Here is a 15,886-nt window from a genome sequence, read left to right on the forward strand (position 1 = left end):
AAATCTTGAAATAAAAATAAAAATCTGACACAGTCATAACAATTCGGTTCCACATTTGACCAGTACCCCACACAGGCGTTGACAGGAGTGTAGTAAAAAGGTGCTTACGACTTAAATGATTGTCTGGTGAACATAACGTAAAAGAGGGTTGCATCTGGGCCGAGCGGCAGCATCACTTGGACTAAAACAGAGATGGAAGGGCGATAAACACCCAATTCTGGTAATTCCCTCTTCTTGATGATCCTTGTAGAAATATTGAATTCAGGGTGTTTCTCCCCAGTTACAAAAAAACATCATGCAAGTAGTGGTGAGGGATGGGGGGGATGGAGGAGGGGGGGGGGGCGGCAGGGGAAGGCGTGGGTCCATTGAAAGCGCTTAAAAAAGACGTGCTTTTATCTTTTTTTTTCTTTATATTTATATCAATTGGTCCTTTTTTTCATCCCCGATAATTCATAGTTTTTTTCAGGTCCGTATTTCCCTGTAAATATTTCTCTTTTTTTCACATCATACGTCGCACTCGGAGTCACTGGATGTTACTGAAAGAATGGACGTTCCGGTGTCGACCCGCTCTGTCATACTCGAGACGCTCGTGGTGGGACTGGCCGCGGTCGACGGCGACTCGGCCGAGCTGTGCGGAGTGCAGCCGGACTCTGAAAGAGACCGCATACCGTTCTGTCCCATGCCATGGTGCTGGAGCCTAGAGAAGAAAGGAAACAGGAAAATAACAGCAATTAGACCCAGAGTGTCCCTCCGCAAAATAGAGAGTCCATGCAGCCTTTCATTCAATCACTCCCAGCCGAGCATTTAACAGATGCAGACTAGCTTTTCTTTCACATCACGAGGATAAGAAAGCAGCAAAAAATATTAGAAGGCTAAAATGTTGTATAAGATTGGACATGACAGTATATCAAAGGAATAAATACAACACAAAACACGGTACAAAAATGTTTGTTGAACACGATGCATTTTATTGCATGCTATTTTTCATTTTCATAATATAGCCTCGGCCTAAATCCACTTGCACAGAGTGATATGAGGAAGTACTATACCATTTTCAGATTAGATGTTGGATTTAGATTTAGTGCTGTGTATGAATGAGTGACGTAAAATTTCACAATACTACTCCAATCATCCCGGGGTATTTATCTCTAACCTGGCTATCCATCCAGCATTTTAGCACCGAGACAATTGTGGAAATGTGAAGGCTGCACATTTGACCAATATAGCTCTATCTATTCATATGTTTTATACAATTAGTATTATCTACTGACATATTCTGCGTCAGTTCAGGTTATATACGGAATTGTATTCAAACAGCAAATGCATTTCAAAATAAATTATTGGTTTTTACATCAAAACATACCTGCAAATGGGCCTGTGTAATTTAGAAATATTTACAGTAATTTATTTTGTCAGATAATATCATAAATGCTTTACAACAAGCAATTGCAATGCTCTAGATTCTAAAAGGTAGTTTGTAAGAGACTGCATCTCAATGTCTACTGCAATTGGTGAAGAAACCATGAACACGTGAGAAATGGTATACAGACCTGTTATAAATACAAAAATAATACTAGGCCTAATTTGCAAAAACACTGCATTTGATTATGTCCTAAAATGCAAAAGTATCATTCCTCGTATGAGGGGTATACTTTCATAACAGGCACAGACGTTAATGTATAGGCTAGACAGCAGTATTCCTGAAGCAAATAGGTTATAAATATATTATGACCTCTTCTATTGTCTCAGTTTTCTTTCATTTCAATTTTCCTTTCTTGTGTTGGACTACAAGCAGTAGTGTAGGGAGATTGTTTTTCTGATAAAAAAAAACAACAACAAACTTTCACTTGTTGGTAAAAAGACAACCCTCACTGTGGGATTGAACCCTGATAAGCGAGCTAAAACATGCGTCATATACTATAACATAATACATTTGTATTCCAACCTCAAGAGCGAATATGACTGATAATGATCTACTGTGGGAACATAGCACTAATGCAGTTGTCCAATGTTGCTTGTTTTCTTTTAGTGTATTTCCTGGGTGGGATTAAGAGTTGTTTTGTAACGCATAACGTGATGTTTTCCTGTTCGTTTCAGACATACCTTTACGCATCTGCGTTAACATTTTTACGCGAGTCGTTTTACGCAGAATAATACTTTTGTTTTTTTGGGGGGCGAAACAAGAAAAGCTCTTTTTTACGACCGTTTTATGATTGCACTTGAGATCAAAAACTAAAATGTCGCTGTACTCCCTCCCCCAACCATAGACCTATTATAACTCGCCTATCCGTAACACTTACACACGCTTGTTTATGTTAGCCCATACTGTCAAGTTTATTAGAATATATACAAAGTTATAATTGATTATTTTAAATGGTATAATTCATCATTCGTTTATCAGTGTAGCCTTCAATAGGCTTGGACAATAAAACAGCGCACTGACCTGTTTTTCGCCGCCGCGGCTCTGTCTCTTTGCCTCCTGTTTTTAAACCAATTCCCGACCTGTGTGGGAGTGAGTCCTGTGGCTTGAGCCAGTTCCCTTTTCTTGCTGGGGTTTGGATAGGGGTCCTGGAGGTACCACTCCCTGAGCAGGCTCCGTGTCCGCTCCTTGAAACAGTGCGTCTTCTGCTCGCCGTCCCAGATGGTCCTGGGCAGGGGAAACTTCTTCCGTACGCGGTACTTATCGACCGGTCCTAGGGGGCGACCGCGGAGCTTCTCGGCCTCCTGGTAGTGCGCCTCCAGCCACATGGCTTGCAGTTTGCCGTGGGAGTCCTTGGTAAACTTGTGGTTCTCCAAGATGTGGTAGAGGTCTCGGAAATTCCCCGTGTGGAACGCGACCACGGCGCGAGCGCGCAGGATGGACTCGTGCTTGTTGATCTGCTCGCATGCCCCCGGTGCCACCGGCAGGGACCACAGGAACCGTCCCAGCCGCTCGATGTCCCCGGTCTCCTCCAGCGTCTCGCAGACGCTCGCCACTTGCTCCGGGGAGAAGTTGAGGGTCGGTAGCTGAAACATGGACAAGTCTTCCGGAGACCTGGCGGTGGGAGTGCTGCTCGCCAAGAGCAACTGGGGGCGATCGGGGAAGTTCGGCAGGAAGAAATGGGAGGGATAAAGCTCTAAAGGGGATCTGAAAACCATGGAAATGACCTGAGCGAGAAAGCAAAATTATCAAGAAAAAGAAAACGACGACGAGTAAAAGATTGAATGATTCAATAGCTATCGCCTAATGACACCCAGGCTCATAATATCTCCCCTAAATCCACCGTGAGTGTAGCATTGAAACATTTTTGTTTCGCTTTTCTATTGGTCTTCTGGGTGTCGTTGTGAGGTTGTCATGGCAGCCCTGCCAATCACTGTCAAGCGTGCCAATCATTAGCCAGTACGTAGACCGGGGCTTTCACCACTTGTGCCGCGCGCACGGGGGGTTATCAGAGACCCCGATCTCAACACCAACCCTCCCACCACACGGCCTCTCCTGCACGAAGCAGAAGCCAAGACTCGCCTATTTGTTGAATGGAATGACCAATTAGTGGGTGGAATATTATTGCGATCTTAACGAGGCTCGTTAAAGCTAAAGAAGATATGTAGCTAGACTAGAGATGCTTGGGGAAAGGGGGGGGGCTTATTTATAGGGGTGACAAATGGGCAAGCTTGGAAGCCTTGGCTTCTAACAAAAGTCAATTCACACATTATTTTCACACATTATTTTTTCGCATATAGTTTCGCATTATACGCCTCCTCATGTGAACAAACTTCAGTGTTGGAGAGGGACTAAATCCTTTATGGCCCTGCCTAGAGCCTATGTAGTCTTCTGTTGCGCGTCAAATATCTAAAAACGTTTTTTAACGAGGGAAAACAAAACAAATCTGCATTTGTAATCGACTACTGCCTATATCTGTCTAGCGTTTACATCCGGAGATGAATCGGGAAATGCGATATGTCAATATTTTCGTGACACGGTCTGGGCTTATGCATGGTGCCTTCCACCGCGGCTGGTGTGGGTGCAGAGCCCGCCGCTCAGCCCCTCCAGCCCGGATCGGCCTCGGCTGGTGTGACGCTGGAGCTGCGGACCCTGGCGCAACCCTGGCCCTCTGCACCCCGGTTGTTTCCAAAACAGACTGTTTTTAATGTCAAATGAATATCTATACGCTGGGTCGTGATAATTAAACACTCATCAATAGCAGTATTTATATTAAACCATGTTTGCCAATGTTATTATTGTAATTTGGTGCAGTCTTCTTGCGATAGGTCAGTGTAGTTTGGGGATAATATGCTTTGCAACTTAATATCATTGTTGTGAGAACGAGTAGCCTATGCCAAACGGGATAGAAACAATAGGTCTATTAATTTTGATCAAACAATCAGGCATGATCAATGTCCGCGTGTATCATGAGACCGGGCTTATGTCAGTAGCCACAGCGGTGTGGGTTACATGTTGATTACAAACGCGACTGTAGTGCCTCATATTTAGACAGGACTTAGTTGGTGTTTAAATAGTGTGAGTTCACTCTGTCGCGAACAGTGCTCACATTGTAAGGGCATGTATAAGGCGTAGCATCTAGACTTCGGCTAATCCGGCCTCAATAAAGCTGACATAATTATCCTAAGCCGCCTTTCTACCAAATCATTCAGGAATTCAAAACTTTTCCTTCTCTTTCTCAGATTTATGCATTCCCCGGCGTCTTCCCCTGCGACCAGCTCCATGCACGGCGGAACAAGGAGTAAGTAGCATGCAGACACATTTGCGTTTTTCATTTTCAGCTTATCATAATTCACTTCCTCTTACAATTAGTGAGAGTTTTTGTTGTTACCAGATGCAATTACAAAGATTTACATTCGTAGCTTTTTTTTTGCTTTCTCGTGTGTATGTGTGTGTGCGTGTGTGTGTGTGTGTGTGTGTGTGTGTGTGTGTGTGTGTGTGTGTGTGTGTGTGTGTGTGTGTGCGCGCGTGCGTGTGTGTGTGTGTGTGCGTGTGTGTGTGTGTGTGTGTGTGTGTGTGTGTGTGTGTGTGTGTGTGTGTGTGTGCGTGCGTGTGTGTGTGTGTGTGTTGTGTATGTGTGTGTGTGCGTGCGTGCGTGTGTGTGTGTGTGTTCGAGGTGGGGTGATGATCCTGTTGGAAGCGTTGGGGCAGGTTGTGTCTCTGGGATCAAACCTGTTTGCTCCGCTGTCATACGAGACTCAAGAGAAGTGATTCTAAGTGGCACTTGAATTGGTCCCGTTGGAAAGCTTCTTGGACTGGAAATAACCTGCGGTATTTCCATGCTGGCAATGGTCGTGTTAAAACTAACCTCCCCCTCTTTCTCGCCAATATTAAGAGGGGGCTTAACTGAAAGTAGGCCTACTCCGAATATTCACAGCTGCTTGAGTCCCCGCCATACCTGATCAGTATGCATGGGCGTCTGGTATTACCTGGAATTATGTTTTTAAGGAGCTGTAGCCTAAATTGGAAGAAGCCCTCCCAGGCAATTCGGAAATCACTTAGCCCTAGACAGAGGTGAAATGTAAAACCTGAATGGGATTGCAAAGCCATTGGTAAATCACATTCTTTTACATAGCTTTTGTTTACGTTAAGCATGTCATTAACACCCCCAAACAAGTTTATTCACCTGGGCTAATTGTCTGTTTATCCTCGGGCTCATAATGCTCCACTCTTAACGCTAGACAGCGGGAGACGCGTTCCTCAATGCCGACCAACCATTAGCTCCATCATTGTTTATTTACCGGCGAGGCCCCCCCCCCCCCCCCCACTCACAATACAGCCATGAGTTGCAGAGCTAACGCTGAACTGACAGCGGAGGTATTAATTAAGGCTATGCACGATTAGTCGGTGATTTATTTTAACTACGCCCATTGACTCTGAACCTCAACATGTTAAATATATTGGTTTAAGTATATATAGGCTATAGATATATACAAAATAAACAGATATATGTTCGTATATATGTAAGAAGTATATGTTGGGGGGGGGGTGGGGGTGGTAAACAAAGGTGTTACGTCATATTGCGAGAGGGACAACTGGTGGATAGACAGAAGTGCCCAGTGAAAAGGTAAGAAAGCACTTGTTTTATTTCTGCTCACTGTTTGACCTCGGATTCTCAAACGGTGACCGGGAGAGAGCCTGCCGCCCTCCCTCCCCGGCCACCATGCGTGCGTAATGTGGGTATTTCCAGGATAATGACTGAACACACCGCGGAGGGCGGCTGGAGCAACGGGTGCGTTCACTCGACTTTTGATAGGTGTCTAATGCATGTGGACTATACATTTTTGCATGAAACTATTTCGACAGTGTGGTTGATAGGTAGAGATTGAAATAATTTGAGGACATGGGTCCTCCTCTTCACTGGGGCAGCAACAGTATTATTTTTTATTTTATTTTTTTGTTAAGTTGACTGAACTCATAGGCTAGTTGAACGCTTAACTTCTTCTTCTTTCTCTTTTAATCAGGGTTTGAACGGGGGATAGGCGCCGCTGGACCCTCCGTGAGGGAGACATGCATGGGGACTATCCTGTAAGCGCCCTTTTCTGTGTTGGAGAAATCCGTCAAGTGCAAAAGGAGGTCCACACCGGATCCTGTAAGTTCGTTATCCACAGACCGAGCTCCGTTTCCGTGCTTCTGACTCCCGAACCTGTTTAATAAAACGTTTTTAAAACGTCTTCTTTTAAAAAAATGTACTTCTTTAACAATAGACAAGGATATGCTGGGGGGCGCACGGCTCTGATAATTGCTCACATGCAGTTTATCAAACACCGATACATAAAACATAAAAGAAAAAAAACGTTGATATTGAGATAAAAAAAAAAAAAATGGTTTAAGCAATATCGTCCTATAGCATTTTAGTGGCAAATAATAGGCTGTGAATGTATTTATTTTCTCATAAAAGCTCGAGCATCCACCCGTCTCCTACCCGCCCCGCACAGCACTAGCGTGTAGATGTGTGGTATTGTCGGGACGGGGCGCAAAGACCCTCTCTCTGTTTGCTTAACGCCGGCTTGCTGCAGCTCTCTCCTGCCTCTCTGGGCGTCCCGGCAGGGCTAACGTGCTGGACCGGAGGCTTGGCTTGTTCTGGTCTATCCTTTCTTCCTTCAAGGAGCTCTTCTTTTTGGCTATTGACGATGATTGTGAAATGAACGGTGTCTCAGATTTGCATTGATTACGAATTTCGATGTGCTTTTTTTTTTCTCCATCTCGAATACTTGAAATTGCTTTCATACAATACCATCATCATTGTGTAGACTTTGTGTGTATTGTATTGTGTATTTGGGGTAAATTATTTTTTTTATTTTTTTTGCAAGAATGACAGCGAGCAGGGAAGGAGAGAGGAGGAGGAGGATTACGCGATCATTACGCAGGTGACTGCATGGGTCCGCCGGACATAAGTGTTTTCTCTGTATCAGGCATTGCAAACATTATTAGAACTTTCTATATTAAAAATGAAAAATAATCGGATTTTAAATTAAGAATGCAGACTTAAACTTCAAGTTCAATGACATAGCCTACAAAACCATGTCTTTCCAGAGACAGAGAAATAGTCCAACAATTTAACCCTTTCGGCAAACTCCGAATTATTCGACTGTAAAGAGTTTTTCCAAACTTCTTCTTTTCTCTTTTTTTGTGTGGTCTCATTACGCGGGCATCCTGCTAAGTCTGCGGGGTTATACGGGACCTGTCCAATCAGTGTATTTGCACGGCTTGTTAGCGACAGTTAATGAGGGCGCTGGGCGCACGGAGAGAATGGCGCCTGAATGTAAGATTTACCTTGTGTCAACTCGTTACTTCTAATGAAGCCATTGGAAGCTTCTCCAGTGAATGGAGTCGGGCGGCTGGAACTGCAGGCCCTCTTTCTTCCGGTTCCTCTAAGGAGGCCTTTTGCCGGACTGAACTCTATGATGCATGTATCGGATGGTGGGGGTGCTCTGTGAGTCATTTTCATTCAACAAGAGAGAAAAGGGAAGTGTGTGTGTGTGTGTGTGTGTGTGTGTGTGTATGTGTGTGTGTGTGTGTGTGTGTGTGTGTGTGTGTGTGTGTGTGTGTGATTGAGTGAGTGTGTGAGAGAGAGAGAGAGAGAGAGAGAGAGAGAGCGAGAGCGAGAGCGAGCGAAAGTGCGTGCGTGCGTGCGTGCGTGTGTGAGTGAGTGAAAGAAATCGCCCCGTGTAATATCGCAAGCTGCTATCGTGTATTACTTGGTCAATCGGGTTTGACATGTCAGTTTGCCTCTCCAAAAGTTCACTTAATCACCTCCACACAAGCGGTCCCTCTGCCTGCATTTGGCCGGGCCCTGTGTGATTTGAGTCGAATCAACAACACATCACTGCCCCTCAATTCAGGTAAAACGGCGCAGTTTTCCAGATGCCCCCCGGGTGTAAGGCCCCTCGCTATACTTTAACCCACAGGGACACCACTTAAAAATCAATTAGTCTTGCATTTTCTCTAGTCAATTATTTGAAACAAATTTGGGGATCTCAAGCAGACAGGGCTAACGTAAACACTTGTTTTATTAGTTGTGGTTGTGGTACCCATTTATGCACCTTCTGTATGACTTTATAAGCCGTATAGTATCTGAGCTTGTTTCATTTAATAGCCTATGTTTATATGTGCAAATATATACCCGTATGTTGTTAAAATGAGAATAGGCCCCTGTAGACTATCAGTGATGTTGAAGGAATAAAAAGGCTTTCCATAAGTGTCCCACTATTATACTTTATAGGCGATGGGACCATTTCATAGATGATTTGATACACAGAGAGCATATTTTAGGGATAAGAGAGAGAGCTACCTGATGTTTAGTTCACATGTCTGTCAGTGTCATAGCTTTATAAGTGCATGGTAAATACTAGCCTATCAATAATTCATGACTGTTACCCAGAACTGTTACAATCATAGCTGAAAATAAATAAATATATTTTTAGATCAAAACCCTGTCATGAATATTCTACAGTAGCCTATCCCATGTCATCATAATAACAATCAATTATTAGTAAATGTTTATATTTTGTGTCTGTCTGTAACACTTAACGTTACATTGATCTAAACCTGTAGTACCACTATACTATATTACAACATTTTAAAAACAACGACGTAATGTAAATGGTGACAACAATGTATTATCCTTAATTTGAGCCATTAATAGCTGTAGCCTAATCTAACGTTACTCAACGTTCAGGTGACCCTTAAATGCACATTTCATCCTTGTATGTCATTTGTAGTTGTGTTAAACGTGCTGTCGCATTGTCGCCGTGTCAAGGAGCAGCCATGTGACCCAGTACCGCTGGAGGAGGCCCTCGCTGCTCAGTGTTCCAGGTGTTTGGTTAGAGCGCCCAATGCACATCACAGAATAGAATGGATGCATCGCTCAACGGCCCTGAGCCGAACATATGATGCTCCATCCAGCAACACTCAATAAACCCGGGGCCTTGGCGCCTCTTGGTCTCATTGGGAAACTGTGGAGATAATTCAAAACGAGAAAAAAAAAAAAAGTTTAATGTCACATTACAGCAGCTGATATCTCATAAGTTCTCCTGACATCCATATCGTCATGCACTGCTGATGCGTATTGTGTCTATATATAGCCTATACACAGGGTTCGAGTTATAAGCTGATCTCTGTGGGGGTCTCCAAAATAACAGTGCGAAATGTTCTCATGCACGCGCGAATCATGCCCACACAGCGATGGGACTTACAAGTTTTAATTAGCTATAGGCAGTAGCGGATTAAGGTGGTCAGTGGCCCTAGGCTACTCCTTTGTGTGAGGACCCCCCGCCCCCATACACAAGCCTCCCCCCTCCCCAAAATATACAACTCACGAGCACCCTGCACACACACCACTCATAATGCTTTACCATAAAACACTTAAACACTTTAATAACACAATAACACAACAGTGTTAATAATGCAAAGAATTTTTAAAAAAAGTTCAGTGCATTCAGTTCTGTCTCTATTGCTCTCCTCTCCCGTTGTCTCTCTGTTACTGTCCTGTTGTCCGTCTCTCTGTTGCTCCCCTGGGCTCTAAATGACATAAATGAATTAGCTAATTAGTTGGCATGTAAACATATAGTTAGGGTTGGGTACAGTTTGGGTTTTATTCGATACCGGTGACAAATCGATACTTTAAAAACGGTACCGGTACCGAAACATCATCCTCATCCTCATCCTCCTCCTCAAATACCAACATATCCTGACGCTACAGCTGCAGGCTACTCATTTCACCACATCAACAGCCCCACATGAAACAACAGCTATAAAAGCGATAGTCACACATGTATCGCGGCCAATAATTGTGTTATTTTTGCTATACAGAAGGAGCGAAAAAATACATGTACACTAGGTTAGTAAAAAGTAAAAGCCACCTTACCTTTACGGAGACAAGATAGACCTGTTTGGTCTGTTTTCAGTAGGCTGCGGTCGCGGTCCTGGAACCCATGATGCTGACGTCCGATGTCCTTTCTTTATCCAAGATTGGATGAACGGGAGAGGGTCAAAAAATTGCCTTTTTTTGGGCGGCATGGTAGCTACTGTATGTATATACTCCTGTATAGCTAATGAATGAATGTTTGCTTCTCAATAATAGGCTAGGTGCACGATCTCACTACTTCCTGAAAGGCAACTGGTATATGAACATATCCTGTCTCACTCTATTGGTTTAATTGATTCATCAGCTGTGCACTGTGTGTTCCAACGGTTTACCGCACAGCTGATTAATCAACCTTTTGCTGTTGCACAATATTCTACTGCGCCCCATGGTGTCTTGGTGGTGAAGTGCAGGCAGTCAAAGGCCTACTGTCATTCACAGGAGATTAATGGTGCGCGTAGCTCTTTTGGAAAACGTGTTTATTTTACAATATTTATAATATAAATTAAATAATATTCATTACATTGACATTTTGATCAAATAATAGTTGTGGTAATGTATTATTAGCGACCCCCACAGATTTTTGATTTTACTGCCTTCATGGGAGCTCAGAGAGTCTCAGACCATCTCTATGGGAGCTCAGCTCCCATTGGCTCCCACATAACTCGAACCCTGCCTATACATTAAGACTATAGTGTAGGCTATAGTCTATACATTATTAGACTATTGTGTCTATATATAGACTATCTTAGGCCAATTGTAGATTCAGATATCAGATTTGTGTTAAAACTTACTGTAACACTACTATGTAATATGTTTATTTTTTTCTTTAGTGCTATAAAAGACACGTCTCTTTTCTAAGGATAATATTATTTGTTATCTCACCGTCATTTATTTTCATTTATTCTGTCCATCATAGGGGGGGGGGGGGGGGGGGGGGTGTAGCGCTATCTGTTGTGCAGTTGTTCCTCTGTCAGACTTGATTAGACGCCTTAAACCCGCGATGCAGATGTGAATACCGGCTCCGGTGCTGTAATTACCCCGGACAAGCAGGGAGTTGACGCTGAAACCCGTTAATCTGAGAGTGTTAATCTGAGAGTGTTAATCTGAGAGTTAATCTGAGAGTGCCGTATCAGCAGCATCGTGTCGACAGCCAAGTCGTGTCCAATCTTATTTCACATGGAGGCCCACGCACGCGGGTGGAGGTCAGCCTCCATGCTACTTATGGCTAGGAAAGGGCATACATTGATTTAGTTTACCGCACACAGCTGATGGGAAACGTGAGCATTCATTCATGCCACCCATCCATTCATTCATTCATTCATTCATTCATTCATTCATTCATTCATTCATTCATTCATTCATTCATTCATTCATTCATTCATTCATTCACCCATGTATTCTTTAATTCATTCATGTAGTTGTATGATATATTCTTATATATCATTTAGCCTACCAGATGTCAGTCTTGTTTCATACTCTTGATAGTACACAAGGTCATGTCATAAGTTCATTTAGGTTCATTTATTTTTCCATATCAATTAAATAGCCTATTATGCCAACACACAGTCTTGATATGAAAGCAACACAATAAGAGTGTTGCTGGATTTGTTCACTTCAACGTTCATTAGGAAACAATAGCCTAAGGGTCTATTTCATAATGGTATAATGGTATAGGCCTGTAGCATGCTTGCCGGTTCAAGACCCTTCTCTGCCGGTTGCTACATTAACTTGACCCGGTTCTGGAGTGTAGCCTACTCTTGACCCGGTTGAGCGGTGCTGTGTCTCTCCGTGCGTCACGCGGGTAAAATGCTTTCATTCAAGCTTTCTATCGTCATCGACCGTTGCGGGTGATCCATACACGCCCTGAAGGTTATACCGGCTATCTGTGATTCTGCCATTGTCTAATAGCATTTGTTTTGGTTGTTGTGGGGTTGCCTATGTTTTTATGGAACACAATGAGCAAAACTCTAAACGGTCTATAGCAGAATATCCTAGCTTTTAGGCTATTGACTGCCGCTTTTGACCATACTCAATTGCTCTTTTACCCTGGAGTCAAGTTTGCGTCAACCATGAAGCTTACAACGAGGTGGACCATATCATGTCCGTTCAACATTATCCTCCATGTGTGCTAATCATCTGTCAAAGGGAGACGTTCGTTTTGTCATGAAGAGACGCGATGGGAGTCGTAGCCTGCCTCTAAGGCTATATATTAAATGGAATAGCAGATTTCTAATTCTAAATGAATCTCACAACAGCGCCTATCTTGGCGGTTGCTATACATACTGAAGCCATAAACAACTAGTTTGGGGGTCAGTTACATATAATCAAGTCAATGCAACAGATTTATGAAGATTGATTGAATAAATAAAAACGTAGCCCTATATATTGCCATGCATCTATCATTATTTCTCAAGTCACAATCATTGAATTTAATCGATGATCCTGATAGGCTGAATCAACATTAAATTGACAACATTATGACCATCTTGTGGATCCGAGTAAGGTCACTGCACTTCATTCTATAGTCTGACATGCGTCTATAACGTCTACTCGAGTGTGAGAAGTGGATCAATATCATCACAAATATGTCAAAAACATGAAGGCTATTTTACACAGAGTCGAAAAGTAAACCATGGCTTACAAATAAGTATTGCTACAGTAGCCCATACTGTTTTAATTTCAACAAGTTTATTTTCAGTTTTACAGTGGTCCTCTAATGGCGATAGTTTCCCTCTGGCATCTTATTATCTTATCTTATAGCACTTAGCACGTCGTGAGCTTAGAATTATTAAGGTTCTATCTCCGTTTAGGGTATAGTTCAGAGATATTGAGCGTCAAAGTTTTTACATTCCATTATATTTTGTGAGATGGAACCTTTGTATTTTATGAATTACTAACTCAAAAATGTCATCATATATATCTATAGCACGTAGCACTCTGTCACCCTGAGGTCCTTTAGCCTATATACAGTATACTCTTTAGTGGTCAGTTACTGACTTTTAAATGGCGGGAAGGGGTCATAATCAATCACTTAGCATAGCCCTGGATTTTGAAATGTAGACAGCCCATTGTTGTACTCGATATTAGCTTACAGGATAATAACGAGGCAGGCTGCGTCCGCGGAACCCGTTATTCACGGGTGAGCAGCACCTGTCCAATCGGGTTTGTGTCAGTGGCTCCGTTTGGCCGGCGAGATCAATAAAGGACGTCTGGAGCAGAGCTGGAAAACGCAGCGAGCTGCATTGCTGTGACAGGTACAAGGCCCGCGCGCAGCCCCGTGTCGCCGGGGGAGACCGGGACCGGGGACCGGGACGCCTCCGCGCGGCCCCTCGACCAACAGGTAGCCCCCCCCCCGCCATCACGCACCACAGAGGGCACGAGAATGACCCGGACAAGAACAGTCATATCTGAACCATAAACTAACACTGTTACTGTGCTGTGGAAATGCTTCTTATATTTGATAACATGAGGATCATTTCAATTAAAAGTAATTTTATATTGCGTTTATGGAGCGGCATATAGCCTAGGCTAGTGCAGTCAAGTTGTTTGATAATGATTAGGCTACAATAATTGGAATGATGATAATTGATCACAATATTAGGTTAGTAATAATTGATTTTGTTTATTATGATTAGGCCTACAAATAGCCTACTATTGCTGTTCAAAAAAGTAGGCTAATGATAAGCCAATAATACCTTCACTATTGCATAACAATAACAATAATAATGCTGATAATAATAACAATAACAATAACAATAATAATAACAACAATAGGCCTAATAAGAATAATAAGAATAATAGGCTAATACTATAGGCTAATTCATAATAATAGCCTACAACATTTGTATTATTTGTTTTTGAAATTATAAACCGTTTGGCATTTCGACATAATATTTTTTTTGTGTGAATTGGATCATTCAGATAAACTTCATTTTAATTGCACAACTGCGTATTTATCTGTTTCCAAACAATATAAACAGCACACATACCGCAAGGAATGTCTTCTTGTTTATCAATGCATGCGAAGTTTGCCGTTTTCTAATGTCCTTTTTTTAACGACGGATTACCCTCAGGAAGCGAACTAACAAAAGACTAGCCCCTCCAAAGTCTGGTATTTGGAGCTGTTCATGAAAGCCGGAAAGTTTTGTTCTGGAGGATTCTCTGGGCTGTTTAGTCAGCCCACCTCGACTTACAAGGACGGCTGTAACCACAGACACATGAACTATAGATCCGTTTGGATTGAAGTGAGGAAAAAATAAAGGCAGCGGAACAAATAAGAAAATAATACCCAGGAGGAAACGTATTATAGAGGAAAATATAATTGTATTTTTCAAACCCACAGAGGTAATCAGGGAGCTCGTCATCACGCGAAATCCGTGTTGCTTTGGGGTTACTTTCCAATTAACGACCAATTAGCCATTAGGTTTGTTATATAGGTCTACTTTTCATTGTTGAACCGTTGAATATAGTATCAACTATCTTCTACAGGATGAATCATTCACTGTTTGCTTTTTAAAATGTGTTTTTCTTTATCTTTTCAGTGATGACTTTTACACACCCTACTACCCTAACCATGGGTTGATCATTTAAGATGATACGATTTTACAGAAACAAAAATGTAAATCATTATTCTATTTCCAATTGGGGTCAAAGGCAAAGTCCAATTCAATACACCTTTCTGATCATCCGTGAAAACTCATATCATTTACCTCTGCTCGGACGGATGGCGCTGTTTTTGTTAGTGACCCTTGAGATATTAAGGCTGCTAATAACTTTTTAATTGTCTTAAACCTTTTCAGACTCACTCACAGTGTGCCACTTGAGTTAGTTTATTCCCACAAAGTTGTTTTCTATGATGTTATGTATTAATCGGCTGCTGAACTGCCTCCATCACAGACACACTGTATCAGGCTGGTACCACTCACCGTGTCCACCGCCTCCTGCTATTGAGACCACCGTGTTTTCATACTCATGTGGGGGGCTTATACATTTGTGAAACCACTGAACCCTATCCATGTCTCAGGACGGTATTACGCGGTATTATTTCTGGAGAGGACGGAGACGTCGCACCCTAGACTATATATTTCTCGGCCACTTACGGTAGTTTTGTAAATGCTTCTCCTCCTCCTCATAACTGGGCGAGGGGCTGGGGGGGCTGGGGGGCTGGGGGGAGTTCATTCATATTTCATGACGAGGGTGAAGGAAATTGATAGGAGACACTCTAGCAGCTGCCTAGATGGGAGTCTGGGAGATGTTTATGTGTGAGTGACATGCGACTGGTTACAGACGCATTAGCCAGTCACGTTATCAAACATATATGAGTGGCAGCTGGACGCCCCTGCCTCTTCCCCCGGATGTTTCATTAGACAACGGCGCTAATTTCAGAAAACCAACCACTTCAACTAAGCTCCACCCGAACATTAGTGAGAGGCGAGTAGAGGCCAAGTTCTGGGAACAGGTGTGTGGATTCACTGGGTTATTATTCATACATGACGCTAATGGAGATGTGTTAGGGAGAATTTCCTTATTTTTTTTGT

At 42.7% G+C, this 15,886-nt stretch overlaps 1 protein-coding gene across 2 annotated transcripts in view; it reads right to left on the reverse strand.

Moving 5' to 3' along the window:
* Positions 1–504: 504 nt before the first annotated feature.
* six3a (SIX homeobox 3a) overlaps positions 505–15,886 on the reverse strand; it is a gene marked incomplete at both ends in the record, with an annotated part of 284,173 nt that continues 268,791 nt past the window's right edge. The window contains 2 exons of one of the 2 annotated variants that reach the window (XM_080539977.1): positions 505–697; positions 2,444–3,034. In XM_080539977.1, the coding sequence (XP_080396103.1) occupies positions 505–697; positions 2,444–3,015 (765 nt within the window). Of the gene's footprint in view, positions 698–2,443; positions 3,139–15,886 lie in introns of those variants that run through there. The other variant, XM_080539976.1, reaches the window with a different exon arrangement.

The sequence above is a fragment of the Nansenia antarctica genome (assembly GCF_963989245.1).
Source record: "Nansenia antarctica genome assembly, chromosome: 1".
Classification (NCBI taxonomy): Eukaryota; Metazoa; Chordata; class Actinopteri; order Argentiniformes; family Microstomatidae; genus Nansenia; species Nansenia antarctica.